The sequence below is a fragment of the Amblyomma americanum genome, chromosome 10, assembly GCF_052857255.1.
Source record: "Amblyomma americanum isolate KBUSLIRL-KWMA chromosome 10, ASM5285725v1, whole genome shotgun sequence".
NCBI classification, from domain to species: domain Eukaryota; kingdom Metazoa; phylum Arthropoda; class Arachnida; order Ixodida; family Ixodidae; genus Amblyomma; species Amblyomma americanum.
Genome location: NC_135506.1, coordinates 53025020 through 53049996, shown reverse-complemented (window position 1 = coordinate 53049996; position 24977 = coordinate 53025020). Strand labels below are relative to the sequence as shown.

General features: G+C 48.8%; 1 protein-coding gene across 1 annotated transcript; it reads right to left on the bottom strand.

The window, feature by feature from the left end:
* Window positions 1-7316: 7316 nt before the first annotated feature.
* On the bottom strand, window positions 7317-24409 carry LOC144108301 (uncharacterized). The gene is made up of 6 exons (XM_077641566.1): window positions 24353-24409; window positions 21283-22112; window positions 21029-21176; window positions 20772-20960; window positions 7946-8151; window positions 7317-7433 (listed from the first exon to the last, which is right to left on the bottom strand). Exons 2-6 carry the CDS (start codon window positions 22087-22089, stop codon window positions 7317-7319), a joined length of 1467 nt encoding a protein of 488 aa, XP_077497692.1. The 5' UTR covers window positions 22090-22112; window positions 24353-24409.
* Between the last annotated feature and the right edge of the window lie 568 nt (window positions 24410-24977).

The window sequence follows — 24977 nt, the reverse complement described above, 5'->3', positions numbered from 1 at the left end:
AGATCACCACAGGACACGCAAATGTTCCCCGTGGGACAGGACCCGACGAAGTGGATGGTCTTGCCGTCCAGGAAGTCGTCAAAGCCGTTCAGCTTGACGACGAAGCCGTCCATGGCGCATCCGTCAGCCATCTACACCGGGCGATCGGTGCAATTTAGAACTTTTTCACTCGTTCGGTGACGACTAATATATAGGCTTCAATGCAGAGAAAGAAGGAAATTCTATCACCCTCACCAAATTATCAACTGTGTACTGTACATGTCTCTCTCTCTCTTTTTCTGGTCAACAGTGATTTTTTGCTTATTCTTCGGCCGTCGCGAGCCCATGTGCTCAGTCTATCGACCATACTCGGTACGATCCACATTAGTTGTGACAAAACAAAAATCAGAACAAAATTAGTTGCTTTCCGCATTTCCATACGAAGGACGTAGAGCCTTCCTGATTTTTAATCATATAGCGCGAGCGTCTTCCAAACTGCTTGTAAGCGCCTTATAACGGCGATAAGCGTGCAACACGGCGAGAGTTCGCGCACGCAGGGAGAGCATCGTCTGCTACGCTGTTCCGATCACGAGGACACAAGACCTGCCACAATATTTGTCAGGAAAAAGCCGGCGGCCTTTAGAGCACATGTGCATGACTAAGATGTGGCGCTGAGACGAGCTTTCTCTCTCTTATTTTTTCCTTTTACGGGAGGCCGCGCTGGCGAAGCAGAAGTAAGAAAAAATAAAAGGAAGTAAACTCAGCAGAACGTGGAAATCGTTGACTGGAATGCGAACCTTCTGATCTGACCAACCCTCTGCGATATGCAAAACAACAAAAGGGGCACAAACCAGCTCTTTAATCAGTCTTTCGGTTTCTAGACGGTATAAAATAAAACAACGCAGCTTTCAAACGTCAAAGTGTCATATCTTTGTCATGCACGTGTATCCGTCGGTTTTTTGCGAATAGATATTAAGGAAAGGCGCTGACTAGCAGTTTGGTCGATGCTCGCACTATATTATTAAATATCAGGAAGGCTGTACTTGTAAAATGCCTTTTCGCACGCCATTGCGCACGCATCAGTACCGAATCCGGCAGAAGATAAATCGTTGAGGGGGATACAGCGCGAAACTGATGAAAAAGAAAAGTAAAAAGATACAGATGAGCGCAGTCTGTGTCGTATACTACTCTGGTCGGTCGTGTGTTTTGCGCTGTATCAATCGCAATGAACAATTGCACACTTGCCCAGCTAAGCATATTTCTCTAGAAGAGACATGCTCGGGCCAACGGCTTCGCATTGTCCTAAGTTTACAGAATTTCAAATTGAAAGTTTGGTATAACGGCGACAGGCACTGAAAAATGCGCACGCGTCAGGTATTCTTTGATATTCCAAACGAAGAGAGGGTCAGTGAACAAGTTAAAAGCAATAGAAGTTCGCGTTTCCGCTTACATATGAAACCCTCGCTGACAATAACATTGCCGTGGAAAAAAAAAAGGTTTATGTAGCCTTAAGCATATTTCATAACATTTTCCTAAGATCTGGGCAAGTGTGCCTTGAACACTGTCCAGTGTGTCACACGTAGAATGAATTAATAAGTGCTCTATATGCCCAGCTAGAACCTCCTCATCTGTTGCAGCAATCGCTACCTGATTTCGGCCGATATCACAGCCGACAGTAAGCATAAGCTCCGCAGTCGCGTTTTTAACGCGATAGTGTTAAGGAGCCCGCGTCACAGGAAAGTCGACGTCAGCGTCTGTTGTCGGCGTCCGTGTTGTTGACCGGGAGGTACCAATCCACGAAAAATCCCCAGACAAGCAATGTGCCACTATGTAACGTGACCCTGTGGCGTCATCACAACCTGCCCACCACAGTGTGAGCAAATTACAAACCATGGCAGGTGACAGTTAAGTTTATGATTGGTTGTGAGAGGTTGCTCTGAAAGAAGAGCCTGCGACGCACAACCTAGGCCAGTGGCAGCACGTGCCGTCACAGGGCAGTGTCGGCACCTATGCGCCAGGAGTGGTATGAGGGCTTCAAGGGATCTATGAATGTTAAGTAGAGAATGGCCAAATCTGCATGTATTTGCATTAAACCAATAGCGCTGTAGCGTAATAGTATCGTTAGGGCGGAGCTTAAGTCTGCCCTCCAAACTTTCATGTTGCGCTTTCAGTTCGCGCGGACACGCTCTGCCCACAGCTTCCGGCCACAGCGCCCGTCCACAGCTTCCGGTGACGCCACTCATGAAACAAAAAATGCTTTCGCATTGGAAAACAACAGCCCAGAACAATCATTATGCTCCCCTGCTAAACAAAGGCATAACTAAGCCACTAACCTTCATTCATCCCTTTCCTGTGCGAGCAGAGGTCTACTTACCAACAGCCAATTTGCTCCCCTGATCTCCTGACTTCAATCTCTTCCTCCTGTGGCGTTATTTTCCTTATTGCTTGACGCCCCCTCCGCTACACGAAGGGACCCCCGACTAATGGCGCTGTGCTTTGCGTGACGTCGTCCGCCCGTTTGGACATTTCAGATTCGACATCACGAACTTCACTTTTCTTCCGTAATTTAAGCTCCTTTAGGTACGACTCTTCTTGCATCACACTGCGGCAACATGTGATGCTACGCTCTAACCTCTAACGCGAAGCGTATGGTGACGCATTTTTTCGATGCCATGGAGAAAAACGGTTAGCATCTTTGGAATACTTTGTGTCATTCTCACCGCGGAAGATGAAGAAAAAGCGCCACCGGGACGCGTCACCAACCTGTCCAACGTGGCGCTGCTACCTCACAGCGTTATACAAACGCTGCAAAAAGTGCTGATGTTGGAAAGGACTGAGCCCTCAATCCAACCGGTCGAGTTCCTTACGGTGATAAGCTCTGTTAACAGATCGCCGTTGAGGCTCAGGTGACCTCCATGGATGAGGAAGTGGGGTATACGGTGAGAGTTCCGGCCTTGACCCAATGAAAAATGACCACATGAAGGCGGCGAGAAACTTCCCTAAAGGAAAGCAGGTAAAGCTGTTGGAATCCGGCGAGACCGCTACATTAGGCGTCATCGACGGCAAATCGTACGGAACCAAGGCCCTTCAAGCAGTGCTAAAAAACTTCGACGCGGTCAAGTTGAGTGACAGAGGCCTGAGCAACAGGCGCAATGATGTCGCGAAAACCTGCACTTCCCAGGGTTTGGAAAAAATCGCCGCAACAGTAATGGACAGCAGTGTGCTCACGTTAAGGGCGTTTTTTAGAGTTAACACGCACAAGGTGTAGAACCTTTTCAGTGTCATCGTCGAGGACAAAGTCTCCTGGCAGGCAGTGGTGGCGGACTTCCTACAGGTGCACCTCGGCGTTCTCCCCATCGACGCCCGTTCTGCAGAGGTCATGGACTTCTTGAAAAAGGCGCCTCCTCTGACCTGCACTTGCGTGGGTGCAGCGGATATGAATTACAGCGTTCCGCATGATGCTGTGCAGAACGCGGTTGAAGGCACGATAGAAAAGTATGGCCTCAACCGCGGTTTCAAAACACTGCTACTTCAGTAGCAGTGTTCCTTGACATGCTTAAAAAATATTTAAGAAGTTTATTTGACGACATTGTGGTGTATTGTACACTTAACGCAAAGGCATTTGCATCGGATCGTGTGTTGCTCCTGTTGGCTTGGCGTTTGGGGCAGGATGTTTAAATAGAAGCTTAGGAGCCGTGATGTTGTGAAATGCTTTCGTTACGTGGATGATTTCTTCATTCTAGCGTCAGTAAGGCATAGGGCAAGACGACGGCATGACTACGGCATGACGTTTTCAGCAGAGGTTCCAAAGGAATGTTTCTTGCAAATTTTAGACATTTGCATTAACGTTGGCAAAGATCACACGAGCTGATCTTATAGGATGAGAAGTGTTTCCGCTCCGCGTCCTGGCCTCTGCGCTTGGCGATGCGCTCTTCCCTCTGCTCTGGCGCCTGCGCATTTCTCTTGGCCTTGCGCTGCTCGCTATTCCTTTACCTTGACGGCTAACTGCCAGGCTACAACCTCGGGATCCGACGACTCGAGTTTATCCCGTCTTCTATGCCGCGCAGCGTCAGCCTCGCCCTTCTTGGCCGCCATGGCAGTGTGATTTCCACCGCCATATAATCCCCCCCCCCCCCCATTATATATACTACACCGCAACCCCTCCTCCCCTTGCCGCGCATGCGCAACGGCGCGGGGTGCCAGCTCCGTACTCTGACGTCACTCGGCTCCTCGCGCATGCTGGCGACCGACAGCCACAGCGAAACGATGAGACTGCGGGAAATGTAGCTCTCGCTACAGAAGTATGTTGGCAGGCACAATGTCAAAGTTGCCTTCTCGGCTCCAAGAAACTTGAAGTCGATGTGTGTTGGGTGGTAGATCGAATTGAAACACAAATCAGTTGCCATTCTTCTGGCCGCCAGCATAAAGATTAGTTTGTGTGGTGTCAAACAGAATTTATCTACAGATTTCTTTGTCTTGCGCTGCCTATTACGTATTCCAAACAGGTCGCTGTCTGATGTTAGATAGCATAACCATTAAAGCAACATGAGACACATCAACGCTGCCTGGCACGCTTCCAGGTAACTGCAAAAGGTGTGAACCTTGCCAAAAAAAGGAAATCTGGTTTGGGAAAAACTACTATTCTGGCCACGTGCAAATACAGAGTCGTCAGGGAGATCATCGAGGCTTTATATATCGCCAACACACGGGAACGTTCGGTCAATACACCTTCATTAGCTCTATCATAGAGGCACGCGCTGGGATGCCTCCCATTTCTCTTAATACATTCATTTCTATAAGAAAAAATTGCAGTTGATGATGGTGATGACGTCCTCAGATTTAATGGCGTATACCCACGATGGGGGATTGGAAGTTGCGCCACGTCCAGTCGTTGTCGTCTTTTGTCTTTTATTCACTGAGCGCAGTAAGGCCACACATCAGTATGGAAGTGGCTGCACATGCGCTCGACAGTAACAACTTTCACGGAAGCGTCAAAACTGTTGTTGCAGTTATAGCAACAACCTTAACGAAAACGTCAAAACTGCTGTCGCTATAACTGCTCTGTCGTCACGATGGCCGTGCTTGGACTGATGCCCTCTTAACAAGTGGACACGTAAGGAAGAAATTTTTGCTGTTCTTCCAAAGCCTGTGACTGCGTATATTTGAACGCCAGGCTTTTCTTCTATAAACAACCGCTGCCAAAAAACGCTTGTACATTTCCTTTAAGGATGGTTTGTGTTATTCTTCAAAACTGAAAGACAGTTGCGCATGTTCGCTATGTAAATAAAAGATGCACTAAAGACCCAGATAATCTGGCTACTGAGAACAGAGAAAGAGGTGCTTTTCGAGTTCGCTGTCGGAAGCGCATTGGCGCATAGCTTCGGACACAGTCTGTACGTTAACGGCGATTAAAATAGAAGAATTACTTTTCTCCACGTCTCCTCAACACCTCCACACAAGTGTCAAGGTCTGGTATAGTTACAATTGCTTCATTAGTTTCGCTGCACATGCCTTTAACGCTGTTAGCCACTTTGCCAACATGTCGTGCCTTTAATAATACGCGCGAAACAACATCGGCGCTCCTGCACTTTTTTCATACGTAATACCATTCATCAAATATCGGTGCTTGCAGCTTCCTCCAACGGATGCGTTGGTGCTGAGCCAACCAATCCAATCCGATCGCTTTGCCTTGCAACCCTAAGCTCGTAACAAAAGAGCTCTCATGTTATTCTCTTTGGCTCTATTGCTTCGTCATTTCGGAAGGCTGCATGCTGCGTGTGTGCAGGGAACATTTCCCAGAGATCCCGCCTACATCACCAGCCCTTCTCTCACGTTCTTAACTTCTAAGTGCTGAAGATACGAGATCGAGAAAATGAAGTATTGGTGTGCCCGATTGAGGCATCGCAGCGATGGACATTCGATGGTTCAGTCGCTAATCGGAAGTACAGTATTGCTGTTGGCAACCACGGCTCGTTCGGTTGCACACAATGTGCGGTTGACAGCCTAGGAAGAAAAAAAAGGGGAGGGGGTGGGGGACAAAGCGTGTACCAAGTGTAAGGCAGAAAGACAGAAATAAGGCTTTTGTATAGCTCATGTTTATTCAATAGAAGCGCGTCACTAAAATAAAAGGAATGCCTAATTTATTTGCACAAATAAAAAGCTAACATCAATGCTCTCCTTCACCCAAGAAGCAGCTAATATTATATTACTCAAAAATCACATCAACACTATGTGTTCTGCCAGTGACGAAGCCAGCCGTCAAAACAGTGTTCCAGCAATATTCCCCAGTGGCAGAGCTGTAATTTCTCGAGCCAGGCTTCGGCTTGCGGAATGCGGCGGCTGCCACAGCCTGAGAGGGACAGAGCTGCACTGAAATGTTCTTCGCTACGTTCTGTGCATGAACTAAATGTAAGAATATCTTCATGCTGAACGGCCACGAGCACAAGTCGTCGTACTTGCCCGAGCACAAAAAAGTGGCGAACTTGACAGAGATGAAGCCACTCTGCTTGCGGAAAAAGCAGCTCACTCGGAATGTGTAGCCACACAGGACAACCATTTCACTCAGCATGAAAATCTTCTTCGTTGTCTTGAGAATGCTTCTTACGAGCAGTACGTCAGAAAACACGACTGTTACCTTCCGGCATAGGCTCATGTTTTCAGCAGTCGCCAACTCCACAGCTTCTGCACGGCTTCTACCGGGATTAGAAGTCACGCCGCATACAACGGCGTAGATACCTTCGTCATTTACCGTTCTGCAACTTGAGTGCGCTGTCATGCCTCGCGGGGCTTCGTCACTGGCTTCTAGACCGGGCGTGTTCGGCCAGCTCCCAGAAGCGGAATGGTTTTATAAAACATCCCTGCTGCCGTGGGTGGTTACGACGTTCAGTTGTGCTAAGAGTTTCTCACGCGCACGGTATTCCTCCGTGGTCTCGAGTTCTTTCAACATTTGCTGGTGGTTTGCTGTCGGGCTGCGTGACAGACACCTGGGACCTGCGTCCGCGCCCACAGAGAAATGGTTGCCGTCTCCCACACACGAATTATTTGCTTGCTGCGAAACAAAGCTTTTCGTGCCAAGCGGTGTACCTTCGTTTGGGCGTCCCGGAAATTGAGCGGAAGAGGTCACTAATGAGGTTGTGCTCTCGCCTGGCACGCCAGAGCGAACGGGCGCGAGAACTGCTGTCGTCGCTTCTGCGAAACTCCTCTTAACACATGTGGATGCAAATGATTCTTCTGCCACAAGCATGCACAGTCCATCAAACCGCGCGGACATTACTCGCGGGAACGCTGTTTCAGCCATGCAGTTCTTCAGCGCGTCTGGGAGCGCTGATGGCGCCCTGTCAGTTGTAGCGGCCGCTGTGCCCACGATAGGCGACGGTAGGACAGCATCTGCCGAAGTTGCCTGCACCCATTTTTTCGCCAGCTTCGTGGCACGCCTGGCCCCCAAGGACAGAGTCCTGAATCGGAACGGAGAGCGCATTTTATCATTGCCCTCGATCTGAACCGCCGCGCGTGATTGGAGAGTGGTCATCGGCCTTCTGCGCCTCTTGGATGCCGTTGGGAGGCTGGTTTCGCGAGGAATAGGTGCTGCCTCCGTTGTGGTCGCCTCGCGTGGGAGAGTACCCACTTTGTGCGGTTTCCTCACAGGGGGGTGTAGGTGGCTATCGAGCCTGATGACGTCGCCGCCAGCAGAGAGCATTCGCGTCGGCACCTCGAATGGCGATTCCAAACGGTCACCTGCATAAGCGGAATGATTACCTTTCCAAGGCACTGCTTCTTCCACGAAGGTCCCCTTCACTGCTCCGAGCACACAGTGAGAGGCCATTGCTGAGTTTTGCACCAAGTTGGGAACGGCATTCTCCTTTTTCTTGCTCCTATTCCTTTGCTTCTGTTCAAAAGGGTCGACAGTAGAGGTCGTTCTTCTGCTCTGCCACGATACCGCATGATCTTGAGCGTGCAGTGGGAGTACTTGTCCATAGTTGTCCCTGCAGGCCAATGGATTATGCAGGCATCGCTCCAGGACGGGCACCGTGTGCACCGTGCACACAGCCCCACCGGAATAGCCAATGGCACTGCCATTCAGGAATTCACTGAACCCGCTCAACATCATGCCGGAGCCGTCGTAAGTGCCGCCTTCAGCCATCTGTACTGGCTGAAGATGCAACGTGGAATCATCTGGTTTCGTTGCCGAGAACATTTATGTGCTCTTAATCTAGCAGAGAGATTAAGAAAATCCTATCAGACTCACAAAGTTTGCTGCCCTTTTCATCTTTTTCCGCTCATCGTAGATAATTTTCTCAATGGCACAGCGTTATCCTGACGGTGGCACTTGGTCTATGCATTCCTTCGCAATGCCATCAGCTCAGTCTAGGGGCATTTGTCGGCACGATTTGCATGCGCAGTGAAGCTGCGGAAATGAAAAAAAAAGATGCGCTATCTCGGGCCTGTTCATTCGGACAAGGCAGTTATGACGCGCCTCTGTATAGCGTAACGCACGCCGATAGTGAAAAAAATGACCAGGAGATAGTACGCAATCAGTCAAGGGTGCATATTTTTCTAAAGTAGGCATGCTCTGAACCTGATGCGGCGACTTTCCGAGAACCATTTGAACAATGTGTCTGCTTCTGGAGCTGCGCACTAAAGAAAATGCGACAATTCTTCAATATGTTATAGAATTAATGGCGTTGGGTAGTGCGCATGGGCTTCCAAAGCGATTGTCACTCTTTCCCATGAATGGTTGCCCTGCAGTTTGCCAGAATAACAGGTGCGTGGTGGTTTGAGGGTGTGACTAAAAACAGTTGCTGGCTGCTTCCGCGAGCCTTAAACATCCAGTACTGCGATAAATTCTGCCGCTATCCTCACAGCAAATGGCGCATGCCAACGCTGGTGGATCGGCGGAAATTCGAACACATGGAAAGGCTAAACAGCTGCACATATTCGCGGAAAAAGAAGAAAAGGAGAGAATGAACAGAAGGAATACGAAAAAAAAAGTGGCAGTGGCTCAACTCAGCTGAGCCAGGATATACAGAGCGACAGCTCTTTTAAGCATGGTAAGACAGAGTTCAGCTCTGGTTCATTTTTATTGTTTCAATACTTCAGCGAGATCAAATCGCGTGATGCGCCACGTGCCACAAATGCAAGAGCGAGCGCACAGAGCGGCGGACGCGACTTCCAAGCACAGGAGCGAATCACGTGACAGATAACATGCCACAAGAGAGCGAGAAAGAGAGCAACACTTTTATTGCCGAGTATTTCTAGATCGTGGGCGACTGTACCTCAGCGAGACCCCCATACAGGGGTGACCTCCGAGGCCCAGTTAACAAGCGTTTCCTGTATTGTTATTGTCTTCTCCTGCTCCACCAGCAGTTGATTCCGGCTCTCTTCGGAGGGAGCTGGCACGAGCTTATGTGGTGGATGCTTGACCTCACATCCCCCTAATATATGATCCTGCGTTGCCAATTGCTGGCATTTTAGGAAGGAGGGCTTATGCCTGTTTCACATGGTGCGACGCGAACGAAAAATTACGGCCCGGTCGCACTGTAGTTGCGACGGTAATCGCAGCCGCCGTTTCACATGCCAACGATTTCAGCCGGTGCCGTCGGCACCCTAGCGTCGGTGCGGCCTTTCAGTGACCGAAAACTCTTTGGCTGCAGTAACTGTCAAACATCGTGGCGGGCGTTGATTTCGTAATCATGGGTAATATTATTGAGGCGTGATGCATAATGATGTTCAGTAAAACGTTTTCGAGATTTTCCTGTCATGTCGCTGAACTCCTATTAGCTGACTACTGTGGAAATCGCTGCGACCACAACGACGGTGCGAGAGTGCGACCAACTTATTGAAAGTCTGTCGCAGTAGCCCTGTGACGAGAACGACGCGCATTTTTTTCCGCGCACCGGGAGAAATCGCACTGCGCTGCGGCAACAATCGCATCATGTGAAACGGCCTTTATACTCCCCGATCGTAACAAATGATAACTTTTGGGGCCTTAGAATGAATCGAGTCTGGATCCTTCTTAGCACCGTGGCCAATGCTTTGCTAATGTCCGCATGCGGAGGCAGAAAAATCTGTCTGCTATCCTTGTAATAGTTAGTTATCGCATGGTACGTGGTCAGTGCTTCACCCCGTAGGTACGAGTCTGAGAGGCTCATCTCCCGGTTCGTCAGACCTCGGGCTTTACGATCTGCCTCCTCGTTCCCCGGATTCCCTGAATGAGCTGGGATCCCTACCACTTGCGTTAGATGTTGTGGAGTGAAACCCCGCAGAGCTGCTGTCTTGCCTACCGCGCCTTTACTTAAATTCGTAATGGCGCGCTTGGAGTCACCTAAGATGGCATACGTCGATGGATCCGTGATGGCTAGCGCCACGGCAGCCTCTTCGGCTTCTACAACTGAGACTGCTTCAACCACAGCTGTGTTAATTATTCTTCCTTCCCCAGTCACTGCACATGCTGTGAATTTGTGGTAGGTTTGCTTAGCGGCATCCATGTGTACTGCATGCGGTTGCAGTCATACTCTACTTTCAACGAAGCAGCTTTCGCTGCTCGTATCCCATCGTGTCTGCCTAGAAACACATTCTTAGGGATTGGTTTGACGATTAATTGATGTCGGAATACGTCCGGAAGTGGCGTTCGGCCTTCCGATTTCATTAGAGGCTTAATGTTGAGTTTGCTTAGCACGTGTATCCCTGCCTCAGTACGAGAGAGCCTTTCAATCTGTGATGTCTTGTGGGCCTCATCGAGGGTATTATAGACTCCCAGCCCGACAAGCCTTTCAGTGATCCATGATAGTATGCACCACTAGTGGCGAAGAGGGGCGGCCGGCAAGCAGCCAGCGCAGCGGCGGACGTGACGGCCAAGCGCGCAGCTATGGCGACGAAGGTGTAGATGAAGACCGAGGCACGTTACACGCGCAATTTTGCACATGCGGCTCGCGTCCAGTTAAAGGTCAAATCTAAGAGCCAGATGACCTTGAGGCTCAGCATGGTAGGAGCAGACCTTTTCGCTCTAAAACTAGATAATTACACGTACAGGAGAGCAACGCTGAAGGGCCTGTGTCTGGTAAGAATGGACTGAAACCAACCAAGACAGATACGGCAGTACTGTAAAATGCTGCCATCAAAAGTACATGACAGGGAAGCACGCTTCGCATGCTTATTCTGAGTCGAGCAGAAGCTCAGATATGACAGTTCTGTCGAAAGAAGAAATGCTTGCACTTGAATGCTTAAGCGGAAATCTATCCTGTCGCTCTGTCTACTAAAGGGCTACACACACAAATTGTATTGTGTCTATCGGCCTGTAATAGGAAGTGTGCAAGGATAATTGTTCTAGTGCGAACGTTTGAAACGTTTATTCTTTTGGGCAAATCGCGAATTTCAGTGAGATATATCAAAAACTTTGCCAGTTTGTTTGTATCTTGTTTTTCAAATGTCTGCCCGTTTTCCCCCTCCCATTATCTCTTCCTTCACAGAACGGGGTCAGTGTCCATCTACTGCAAAGCTGCAAGCGCACATTGCCTGATAACTACATACAATCTCTACCAACCCACCCACTCTCAGTCAATTGCGCTCAGCGAGGACTAGTAGGCCTTTTTAACGATGATATAAATCCACTGTAACGCGTCACCAATACTGACAAGCTACGCAACCGTATCTGAGTTTCCCGAATCACACGGCATCAACTTAACGTTGTAGATTTTCCGCGATTAAATGTGCACACAAGTTTTGAATGTTATCGGAGAGATTGGTCGAAGGGAGAGTCTATACTGTGGGCTGCCTGTAAGCAGCTCACCACAAGTCTACGGTCAGTGCTTTCCCGCCGGCGCCCAGCGACTGGTGGCATGCACGATCGCCCATCCAACACGATGGCCACAGTGGTTGCGCTGACCGCGAGGCTCAGGGTGCGTGCAGGGTACGGTCTGGTGAGCACTGGTGAGCGCCACCCCGTTCAAAAAAATAAATTTAAAATTGGATTTTGAGGAAAGGAATTGGCGCAGTGACTGTCTCACATATCTTGGAGGACAAAAATTTTCATTCGTTCATTCATACCCGAACCGCGCCGTAAGGGAAGGAAGGAAGGTGGTAGTGAAAGAAGAAAGAGAGAAAGAGGTGCCGTAGTGCAGGGCTCTGAGTAATTTCGACCAATTGGGGATCTTTAACGTGCGCTAACATCGCACAGCACACGGGCGCCTTTTCCGTTTCGCCTCCACCGTATCAGACATAATGACAGGCACGTAGTACAGATAGGTGTAACATTAAGACACCGGAAGCGGGCAGAGGGGGTGAGGGAACAAAAGCATGTTCATGACATCGTGGTTGAAATCAAGAAGAATAAATGGGCTTTGGCAGGCCATGTAATGCGAAGGCAAGGTAACCGATGGTCCTTAAAGGTAACGGAGTGGATTCCGAGAGAAGGCAAGTGTAGCAAGGGGCGGCAGAAGGTTAGGTGGGCAGATGAGATTGAAAGGTTTGCGAGGATACGGTGGCCGCAGCTGGCAAAGGACAGGGTGAGTTGGAGAGACATGGGAGGAGGCATTTGCACTGCTGTGGGCGTAGTCAGACTGATTGTGATGATGATGAGTACAGATGCTGCTAACGTGACCACACAACAGAGGGATGCTAGGTTGTCTGGTGATGTGCGTGTAACGCTTCTCCGTGTCAACGTTGTACAGCGCAGCACTCAATAGACACCTTTAGCATACCGTGCACCGTGTTTCCATTACCAATACTGGAGTACCGGGAACGCGCGCGCAGCCAATGCGCATGCGCAAATCACCTTGACGGCGCCAAATGGCGTCACGTACCCGGCTGGTGCACGCGCACGCCTGTAGCATCGCGACCAATCCGCGCGGGCTCCCGGTACTCCGGTAACGGTAACACGGTACACGGTATGCTAAAGGTGTCTAATAGCTCGTTTGCTGATATCGTCGATGTTGGAACAAGATCATGCGACAATTCTCAGATCACGTGACTCTTGAAACACTCCTACTTCTCAGAGTCACGATCTCAACACTTACGTGACCTCTTTGACGCCTGTGATTGGTTCTCACAATTTATGACGTCATCACAGAGGGTATATAAGAAGGTACTTGCCTTTGTGTCGCTGCCATGAAGATGCATGCAGATGCGAGTGTATCTGCAGCCCTCGCAGAAGCTGAGTGCCCGCGCCGCAGAGATCAAGATGAGAAAACTTCCCAAGGCATAGACCATTTCTTTCCTCATTGCATAATAGTGCCCTTCTCTTGCCTACTATGGTTGTTCTGAAGTTTTGCAACAACTTTCGAAACTTGAATAGCTTGTAAATGCTAACAGGTCAGCTAAACGCTGTGTATCCAATTAATGTTCTCGCTGAAACTAGTCATGCAATATTTATATCCTCAATAGGATTTTATAATAATTATTACTGCCGCTAAAGCTGCTTTTTATCGGTAATGCAGTTATTCTAATGATGGATGACTGCTTTTTGTACCTGTGCATTGTTTCTGTACCTGCGCACTTTTATGGAAGTCATTGGGCTTGTTTCATGTGGTTTAACGTTCCGAAGCGACAAGGGCTTTAAGAGACGCCGTAGTGGAGGGCTGCGGATAATTTCGACCACCTGGTGTTCTTTAGTCTGCGCTGACATCGCACAGTACACGGGTATCTCGCATTTAGCCCCCATCGATGTGCGACTGCTGCGGTCGGGGTCGAACCCTCCTCTCTAGGGTCAGCGGCCGAACACCGTAACCACTGAACCACCGCGGCGGCTGATGTGTAATAAGTGTGCTTATTCACTCCTATTATAATGCGGCCATTGAAAGCGGTCATACAACTCATGCGCCATTTCTTATTTGCGCTACATGCTGCTAATACGCAATACATCCAAAATGTCGTGAATTTTGTCTTATCAGTCATCAATGTTACGAAGTCAGCGAATTTCAGCATATATCGTGTAGATGTCCATCGTATCGTCTCACCGTGAAAGATGTCCGGAAGAACAAGTTAATTTCCGGTGGAAGCTGGAAGCATGATCTAAGGGATACCGCCAGATCATGGGGTGATCATAGTGGTCGATGGACATAGTGGTCGATGGACACGTGAAAAACACATAGACTGCCGTGTAGGGTAGCCTACTGGGCCTCACCTGGTTAACCTCCCTCCCTTTCCATCCTTCTGTTTCTACTCTCTCTCTCTCTCCTTGATTCCACAGCAGTGGTGGCCTAGTATTTGGAGCATCCGGCTCACATGCGGTAGGTGCGGGGTTCGATCCCCAGTGCCACCGGGTACCCATCGGTGACACAATGGGTGAAAGCTTTCCGTTGGTCTGGTGCTCGACTTATTTAGGATGAAATGCATGGGAAATGGCTCTTGGCTATCGCCTTGTGTAGACAAAACACGTTGTGCCAAGGCGCGCTTTTTCCCCAGACGCCCTTGAGCCATAAAAATTATGCCTCATCATCAATTATTTCAATTGAAAGACAAGCTGAAAATAGAAGCACCGCCCCATCGCTGTCGCCACTATTACTGACACCATTGTCTTCAAATCAACAATTGGTAATACCGCATAAAAGCGGTAGACCGCAAATATTTCACAATCTTCTGCATCATCAGTCGTCCTTTTTGTTATTTTTATTGTTGTTAATGCGTTCTTTTTGGTAATGCCTTCGCCTCGAGAGCAAATAAACTTATATGTATATGATATGTATATGATATGACGTACATGATTAAACGCGTGGTGGCAGAAGCATTCCGTCCTCCTAGAGTTACCCATCCAATATACTTCCTAACATTCCGCCTCGTGCCGAAAATTTCTTTCCATACTTAGACAGCCGAACGCTTCTATTGAGATACCTAGATCAGTATACTAGGGACCAAGCCGTGGCATATTAAATCGAATAATGTAGTGACAAATACATAAACCAGACTACCATCAGTTTTCATTAAACATTGTTTAGGTTTATTCATAACTGGTGATTGCAGGTAACTTGATTACTCTTCTAACGAGCGCAACTTAACATGTTAGACCTCTTGGTGCGCTGCTGTCGTGAAAACAGCAAAATGAGACGAAAAAAATCGCACGGATAGCCAGAGTGCTATGTGTGTCCCTGTGGTACTTTTCATTCCATGCTGTCGCCGTCACCATATAAGCGCGCTCATAAAGTGAGACATGAAAAACCAAGTGGGATCATTCACCCATTTAGCAACTGCTCCCGCTCATTCTACGGATGTAGTTTCGCTTTCTTCAATTAACTTTCTTCAGTTGATAGTACACCGTTCTTTTTGAGTCTCTATTCTTGCGTGCCGTTTCTGCAAGTCGGATTCCTTTAAATACGAATAAGAAACAACCAGCCAAGCAAGCTCTTATTGTACAGTGAATCGAAGCCGGGCGCCTATCCACCAGGGTCAGCCTAGAATGTCTTTTCGTACGCACGAAACACTGTGTCATATACCTTGTAATATTGATAACTTTACTTGCAATTCTACAGCTTCATTTTCATTAGGGACGTGGGCTGGTTTACTGATTATCGCCGTCCGCGCAGGTGCACTGAACCACCTGTTCTCAGAATAAGCGCAGCTGCAGAGCAGGGGTAGATTGACCTTTGAGCCTTCTGTGGACCTCACGGTGTCCCCTAATCCAGCGTCATGTCAGCCCTAGCTATATTATCCTCGGTTGTTTCGTTAGTTCATTATACGGCGACCCGTGATCATGTCACACTCTCGATCGCTGCTGTACCAAAGATGGCTGCTCCGAAGTGTTTTCATTGGCAGCGTCCTTGATAGTCACCAGTTAACTTTTAGCGTTCCGGACCAGTTTCGCGTGGCAGCTTGTCAGCCGTCGCTTTCTCGATGTCAATAATCTTCTCAGGTTCGTGCATGGGCGTTGCAACGCGCGAGCAGATGTCGGCAATATATTTAGTCTGCCTTTTGAACGTTTTACATCCTGGCTAGCGTGGTCATCCATTGGTTGCGAAGGGCAACAATTGTGCAATTAAAGTAAGATGGCCAAACGCTTAGGTGACGTACTTTAAGGCAGAAGCGCGGATATTCATGCTTGTTTGTTTTTAAATAGGCCATTGCATGATTGGGTTGCCAAGTTTTCCACAAGTAATAAGGAATCTATTTTTTTTCAAATTCTGTCAAGGTCTGCACGGTACAAATGCAAAAAAAAAAAATTCTTTTGCCGGCCGCGGGCAAAAGCCTCATATGTCAATGCGCAGCGCCATGACAAAAAGTGTTGTCGCTTTTTGTTTTTCTCCTTCTGGCTTGTAAAGGTGTTTTGACGATACAACACCAGAAATACATTTAAACCAGAAGCGAAAATAACGCAATCATATCACTGGCAGCCGAGATTCGGGGCTAAAAGAAACTATGACTGTGGCTAACTGAAATTCATCACGTCATCGTTGAAGCCAAATTCATAAAATCTATTCTTCATAACAACTTCGTTTTATTGGTTTCTACGCTGCTTATTTTCGGTGCTTAGCTTATTTTTGCGGGCTTCCGAGCTCCATATTTCGAAAGTTGGCAAATAACGACGCAATTTACCAGCAAATGCCATCGAGCAGCGTAGTCGCATCCAATATGTAGGTCTAAATTGCTCAAAAATAGCTAATAATTGAGACAAATAGGCGGCGAAATATACTTGCACCTATTCAAGTCTTCTATGCCGTTTTCATGAGTTCTCATCTTTGGACAAACGCAGGATTCATGTGTGTGATTTCGGCGATTGCGGAGAGCGAATTCGCAAGTTTTAGCCCCTGAAAATAGCTTTCGAGCGTAGTTTTGGCTACAGTGCCCTCAAAGCGACGACTGGCTACATCGCAGGACGCGAGTACATTAAGGAGGATGTGCCGATATATGTGACCCGGTCTGCACAGCGAGCGCTGAAGGCAGCCGGCAGGAGCCGTCGGCGTCGACTGTGGACAAAAAATCTGGCTGTATTCATTAATTCAAGTAATGTCCGAACGTATATTTAGCTAAAGCGCTTTAAAATCAAATACTGATGACATAAGGGGAAGAAGCCGGTCCTACGCGAAGCGTTTCTCAAGCAGGCGATATAGCATCAGCGACGCTTATTGCAGTGTTATCATAGTTTGTAAATGAGTAAAACTACAATTTGTGAGCAATACTACGTAACATTTAAGATAAGGAGAACCCACCTTGCGTTTTATGCCAAGCAAACGAGCAGTGCTGTTTGCGCACAGCTATGTGAACAACCCCAGCGCAGTGCTGCAGTTGTGATCGTCGCATTCCTAGGCCACAATGCGCACGCACAGTAAACGCTAAATGATGTACTCTTATTTCCAAACGCTCATTTAGACGGCGGCGACCATTCGTCGGTGCGGGCAGTGAAAACATTCGAGTCGCGCAGGATTTTGCAGGTGGCTTGGTTCCTGCAAAAGGGTTCTACGAGTCGAAGGGAATGTATATTCGACTTACAAACGCACACATACAGCGGGGAAGTCCGACACTTTTCTCTACTCCTTTCGTGCCTCAAGGTCACTCAAGCGCCACGTGCAACGCTGTCAGAGCTAGCAAAAAGTAGTCGTTATTCGTGATGAGCTAAATGTAGTAAATACTTTGCCTGTAGGCTTACCACATGACACATTTAATATGATCTTGACTAAATGCACCGTTATTGCTGATGACACGCTGCCGCTTCTTCGTGCCATAGACCACTCGGGCACAGAACAGGCGCGGACTAACACGCCTTTCTTTTGAAGCGAAATGCTTCACTGCGCTAGTCAATACCACGCTTCGCGCGAGCCGGCGTATGTCGGAGCGCGAGTGACATCACGCACGGCGCAGCTGGCCGCCGCCGACTCCGTCGCATTTCCTCTCTCTCTAGCGCCCTAGTCACACCGAGCCACAGGTGTTCCGCCACTGCGCAGCGCCGCGCCTTTCATCAAAATGCAACTTTCAGCTTTCAGTTTTCTTTTTCTTCTTTCCCTCCCTCCTTTATCCCTTCCTTTACGGCACGGTTCGGGTGTCCACCGAGATATGCGAGACGGTTACTGTGCCATTTCCTTTCCTCAAAAACGAAACGAAACAAGTGAGCCAACGGCGTCCATAGAATACATTTGCATTGACAACTTTGCAAAGGCTGCTCATTTTCACGAAACTAATGGCGCACAACTGGCTCCGTGGGTCACTGGAGACCTCAATCTCACTTTCATGTACATGGCGTTGGCGTCAAATGCCTGCTTTGATTGTTTTCCGCACACTGGATAAGCAGCTCGCCCTCCCTGTCACCCTGGGAAGTCGCATGCAGTTAATGGTTGATCGCGAGAGATTGACCACCAAATGAACGCTGCAGCCTAGCTACTGCTGCAGTGCCGCATGTCAGCTGCAACGCTGTCAGCGCTAATTAATTCATTCCACATCTCTCTCACCTCTAATCAAAGCACGAATGAGGCGTCCACATATCCAGGGAGCCAGTTATGCGCCCTTTCTTTGCTCAAAGCCATCGCCGTCTAGAACATTGTCAACGCCAACGCCAATGAACACAGTGAACGCTAATATCTTTCGCCCTGTATATCCTGGATTATCTCAGCTAATCTAGATTAATTTTTATTTTCCCGTCCGGACTACTTCCGTACCTTTCACAGCGTTGCATTTGATGTATGAAACGGAGTATAATCCGGATCATACTAGAAGGATAAGAATACGGTGGAGCGCATATGGCAGGTTCTCTCAGGTCACGAATGCAGTTTACCAATATTCCTCAAGAGGAAAGTGTGAAAGTTGAAAATTGGTTTTTGGAAAGGAAATGGCGCAGTATCTTGTCTCACATCGGCGGACACCTGAACAGCGCCGCAACGGAAGGGATAAAGGCGGGAGTGAAAGAAGAGGCGCAGTAGTGGAGGGCTCAGGAATGAATTCGACCACCTGGGGGATCCTGGAACTTTCCTGTTCATCTGCTCGGTCTGCTGTCGCGCTCGGCACATCACTCTTGTGACCTTTTCGTCCGCGCTTCGGTCTATTAGACCGTGGTTATCGCTCCAAACAAGATGTTCAGACAAGACACCCCACCGAGGTACGGCCTCTTGGTTGGTACACGATAAATGGCAAGGTTTCACCGCGAGATTTTAGGCGATTTTCAGTGACTAGTTAAAATTACAGATTTTTGTTTCATCCGATATCGCACTGCTTCCTTCTTACAATGTGGCATTTTCTTTTCGAATATGTTGTCACGACACGTGTTTCGGTCAGTTAAAAACGTCGAGGCAGGATATATAAGACACGGGTATCCTTCTCAGAAGCTGCAATTTCTCTGAAAAGGGGACTGGAGTCTCATTTAACTCCGTAGCTCCTGCAATGCGCGACTAAGTCCTCGCACAACAGCGAACCCGAAACGGTTCGCGCAAGTGCCAGGGAGGAGTACACAGAAAGCAAAGAAATAAGTTTTATTTTAATTTGAACATAACTATGCTTGGCAGCTTGCTCGTGGAAACCGAGGTCCGTCTGCACGGGCCACAGCACCTGCACACACGCCACCCCCAACAAGGGACACCCACCCATCCCACACTGCTGCTACGTGTGTAGAGGGTTTGCGTGAAATGTGTTCTATAGCCAAATCCACCAGTCATTGACACCAAGCGCAAGCCTGGCAATCGAACAGAACTAATGACTAGTGAAGCTGGCCGCTCGAGTGGCACTAGACTGACAACCGCTATTCCCCGTGTAGTGAAGTGTATAGAGACAAACAATGAAATTATTCGTGTTGGGAATCTTGCAGCCATGAGCTCTCTCTCTCTCTCTCTCTCTCTCTCTCTCTCTCTCTCTCTCTCTCTCTCTCACACACACACACAGACGGGCACACAAGCATCCATTCACATTTGCTCCCCCCTGTCAAAATCGTGTAAGATCACTAGAAACCCACCAATTCCCCATTTATTTCATGTTGTACATGGCAAATATAGACCAATACAAGCACATTTAGAACACACAGTTAAGATTAAACCATTAAGAACCTAGCAGTTAACCTAAAAAATTAAAAAAAACTTTGAACTTCAAAGGGCACTGAGCGAAAGGTGTCATCGAAAAGGGGTCTTCACTGATGCTGGACCCAATCGCACGATGCAAAAATTGCGCGCGACGCGAAAACCGAACGAGTGAAGACCGCAGGCTAGAAGTGACGTGGCCAGGCACCCTCAGAAAACCAGGACGCGAACGCACTTTGTTCAGGGCGGCTCCAGGATCCAGAAAACCGAAAGCGCATCGCGACAAAGCGCCGATGATTGAACGACACATGACACCCGACGCGAAAACCGAACGAGTGAAGACCGCAGGCTAGAAGTGACGTGGCCAGGCACCCTCAGAAAACCAGGACGCGAATGCACTTTGTTCAGGGCGGCTCCAGGATCCAGAAAACCGAAAGCGCATCGCGACAAAGCGCCGACGATTGAACGACACATGACACCCGACAAATGACTGGACGTCTTCTGGGAAGCCTCCGTGCGGGAAGCAGCAGGCGAAAATAACTTTACTGCTGTCCAATTTGTACAGAGTATGGCGATACAGAAAAATGCAAAACATTGCGTCTAACAGCTCCCTAGCAGAGTTACAAAATAAAAGGAGGTCTCGGAACAAAATGAGAACAAAGCGTTGCACAGTGAAATTACAGCCCAAAGACAGCGCAGCTTAACCAGAGACCGGCTTTCAGTGGGGCCCGATGCAATCGTAGCATGTGCACAGCCCCCGGCGTTGCAAGCAAAGCTGAACCCCGAATCACCACAGAGGCTAGGATCACCGTGGGGCAAACGTGACACAGACAAAAATGTGCAGGTGGGTTGGGTGGTCAGGGACGGCATACGTACCATGAGATGGTGTCGACTGCTGATAACCGGACGGGCCGGCGATGGCAGGAACGCCAGACGCGTCAGTGACCGCCATGGCGGTGGACGCACCGTCCCCGGATGACGCGGCGGTAGGAGAGGCGGCGACCACAGGTGCTATGGTCTTGTCATCGTATGGTGTTAAACTAGTTGGCGACGGCTTGATGTCTACTGCAAATGACAAGTTACGAGGCGGTGTCAGCAACAGGGCCGAGAAACTTGAACAAAACTTTGTTTACCTTGACTCATGATAGAAATGTCTGAAGGCAATGAAGGTTGAGCAGGCACAAGTGCAGATTTGTCGGATGTGGACCCTGTGTGATGAGACTGCTGTGACTCGTCCCCTAGTGCTTGTGACGATGAGGCAACGTCCCGGAAAACGGGAACCTGAGAAGAAATAAAAAAGGCGTATCGTAAGAAATAAGAGCATGTTTGGCAATTGTTACGGGCACAGACTCTTAAACGAGGAGCACAGCAGCAAGATGTCACCTACGCTCGCGGTCGTCGTAGATTCTTCCACAACGTCCAAAGGCTCCACATCGAAGTCCGCATCGCTGCCTTCCCCCGCGTCGTCCCCAATCGAGTCCTGAGTATGCTGAGAGATGCTGGCCTGAAGACTTGAACCGTGACGAGCGCCTGAAGGCACGGCAGTAGACGACGCCACATTGGAAGCCCGACTCGAAGGAGACGCGGCGGGAAGGTCAGTCACGCGATCACTAGACATACTACCGTCCTCAATAATTTCGGGACTGTCGGGCACCTTGATACGCGTCGCCGGCGGAGCGTCTTCAGAGTCGCTCTTGTTGGAGTCGCTAGGTGAGCGCCGCCGAGGCCGGCGGCTTCTCTTCCGTTTACTGAGCGGCGGAAATTCGGCACGCGGCGAACCCACGGGTCCAGCGTCCGCAGCACCGTCCACATCGGTCACGAGCCCACCATTCTTGTTCTCGTTGGTGCCCGCAAAACCCTTGACCTTCAGAGTCTCGGCAGTCTTGAGGAGCGCCATAAGATCGTCCTGCGACACGTCTACCTCACCGCGGTACATGAACTCGACTATAGCCCTCAAGTCCACGTAGCGCATGTCGTTCAGTATAACAATAGGGTGCTTGCAGGGATTCTCGGCAAAAAGCGCTTGAAAAAAAGGGCTGCAGGCGGAGAGGACCATCTTGTGCGCCTTCAACGATAGACCTTCGCACGCCAGCGTAACGTCCACCAGCGCTTCGTTAGACAGCATTTCATAGAACACGGCCAGCATGTTCGACTGGTGGTTGTTCCGCTTCAGGCAGAACTGTTGGGATCCCATCTTCGTCCGAAGTGGTTGCGTGACTGCAAAGGAAAAAAATTGCTACACGCACCCGTAGAACAGCCATGCGGCACTCAAATCTGCCACGACGCGGAGCAAGCTGTAAAATTGGCTGAAAGCACAAAATCCTCAAATTGACGTCAAAATGGTAAAGGAAGCCTACCCAAACGCCAGTGTCGGCGTAAAAAATTATAAACCCAACCGTAAAAAAAATGGGCCTAATACTTTTATCGCAAGTCCGTGCGGCCTGGTGATAATTCAGAATGGCTAACGTGAGGTCGACAAGACGCCACGCCTGTCTTCCGCCGCGTCCCTCATGCAAATGTGCACTCGAATGGCCATACTGGCTTCCGCAGAAAATATATCCACCGGGCAAGTTAACGTACAAAATTTTACATAGCCGCAAAACTCGCGCCTAAAGATCGAGAACAGTGAAGCCCAACACTCTAGATATTGCCCAAAATTTTGCAACAGGCCTATCAAACGCCAACTCCGCAATCCAGACGCGGCGAAGGGCACGGAACTGATTAAAAAGATGGAATGTTACAAATTAACGAGTCGAACGCGACTAGGCCAAATTTCTTTGAATATTCCAAAACGGCCGCTCAGGAAAGCTGAAAACTCGGCATTTACCGCAAGGAACAGTTGTGGTGAGGAGCGTCAGTCAACGCTCGGCACGAACGCAGTTGTCGGGAAAGTGTCGTAGGACTAAAAAAATATACCTCATTGAGATGAGAACGGTATTACACTTCGCAGAATTGTTAAAAATAATTCGGAATGGCAGTCTACCTTAAAAAAAAACCAAGGCGTAAAACTATCAACGGTCTGCCCGAGGAACAAAGCGCACGATTGAAAAAAAATCCATCTAAAATGGGTCAATAGTTGACTAAAGCATAAATGATAATTGTACAAATTAAAAATTCTTTTAAGTTAGCTACGAACACTTCCCAAGAGGAATTGAACATTTAAGCCTAACATACCTATACAGGACTAGGCGTTCGCGTTGCAGCGGCTCACCGCAGATGCGGCCTCACAGCACGGCGCCTTCGGGTCTACTCATGACGCAAGGGCTGCCCGCCGGCGGGTAGTAAGCAAATACCAGTGGCGCCAATAAGCGCATCGGCCAATAAGCGCCCTCGACGTGCTGTCCTCTAATGGCGGAAACCTCAATAAACACTAAAAAAGGCGACCAAACGCGACGTCAGCGAACAACAATCTTGACGGTGATACCTTGTGTAGTTACGATGAATTTGCGCTCTTATTATAGGTCATTAAATAGAGTAGTTATAGCCGCAAAAGCCGCGCCTAAAAAGCTGAAACAATGAACCCCACCATTCTAGATATTCCCAAAATTTTGTAACAGGCCTATCAAACGCGAACTCCGCAAGCCAGACGCGGCGAAGGGCACGGAACTGATTAAAAAGATCGAATACTGCAAATTACCGAGCCGAACGCGACTAGGCCAAATTTCTTTGAATATTCCAAAACGGTCACTCGAGCCTCCAAGAAAAAAAAATGAATATCCGTAAGCAGAATTTTTGAACTGTCAGAAGAGCGCTGACAATTATGTGCAGAAAACGCGTATACATGCTATTAATGGCAGAAAGCTGAAGTAAATCAGGAATGCAATTTTACTAGCCTGGCACTCCCTAAAACGGAACCGCAAAGCTCCCGCCCGCGCAAATACGGTCGAATATGACGGACGCTTCTAACCAGAACTAAGGCTCTACAGAGAGGCCTAGCAACGGGCGAGGCACGGCGTCTCGAAGCCATTAGACAGGGCCTCACCAACTACACCTCAAATATTTTAGAACGGCCCTCAAATTTGGTATGGAACCTGAAAACGCAGCACTTACCCCCGAAGGACGCCAGGAACGCGGAAAAACTCGGCATTGTACCCCACGGTACGGTCACGGCGAGGAGCGTCATTCAACGGCCCACACGAACGCAGTTGTCAGGAAAGTGTCGTAGAACTAAAAAAAATACCTCACTGATACGAGAACGGTACTCCACTACGTGAAATTTGCTGAAAATACTTCGGAACGGCAGTCTAGCTTCAACTATCAACGGTCTTCCCGACTATCAACGGTCTTCCCGAGGACGAAAGCGCCCGACTGAAAAAAAGTCCCGCAAAGATGCCAAAAACCCATCTAAATGAGCAATAGTTGACTAAAGCAAGAATGACAATTACACTAAGACAACATTTGTGAAAATTAGCTATGAACGCGTCCCAAAAGGAATCGAACATTTAAGCCTTACATACCTGTACAAGACTAGGCGTTCGCGTTGCAGCGGCTCAGCGCAGATGCGGCCTCACAGCACGGCGTCTTCGAGTCTACTGACGGGCAGCTGGCGGGAAGCAAGCAAACGCCCGTGGCGCCAGTAAGCGCCTCGGCCAATCAGCGTCCTCGACGTGGTGCCCTCTAATGACGGAAACTTTAATCAACACTAAAAAATTGGAGGATTATATTTCGTTTTTGAGGAAAGGAAATGGCGCAGTATCTCTCTCACATATCGTTGGACGCCTGAACCGTGCCGTAGGGGAAGGGAAAAAGGAGGGAGTCAAGAAAAAAGGAAGAGGGGCCGTAGTGGAGGGCTTCGGAATAATTTCGACCACCTGGGGACCTTTAACGTGCACTGAAATCGCCTCTGGATTAGGCTCAGCACGGTCGATCCTGGCAGCTGCCGGCGTAAGGTTCCTCACGCCAGAGTCCTCCTGCATAGAGTAAATATGCTGACTGTAGAGCAAGAGCTCCACATTCTTGCAACAGCAGTGGCAGCTATTATGGCAAAGCATCAGTAGCCAAATTATAGTGCCTATATATTCGAGGCACAACGGCCAAATATTAAAATACAGACTAAATACAGGGCGTTCTTAATACAGTTAA

What these genes read in the sequence shown, in the direction of transcription:
- LOC144108301 (XM_077641566.1), bottom strand. Translation starts at nt 22,089, where the DNA reads ATGGGATCCCAACAGTTCTGCCTGAAGCGGAACAACCACCAGTCGAAC. An exon ending in CATTTCTATCATGAGTCAAG is followed by an intron (nt 20,961 to 21,028) that starts GTAAACAAAGTT and finishes TGTCATTTGCAG; the next exon opens with TAGACATCAAGCCGTCGCCA. An exon ending in GCAGGGACAACTATGGACAA is followed by an intron (nt 7,434 to 7,945) that starts GTACTCCCACTG and finishes GTTCCGATTCAG; the next exon opens with GACTCTGTCCTTGGGGGCCA.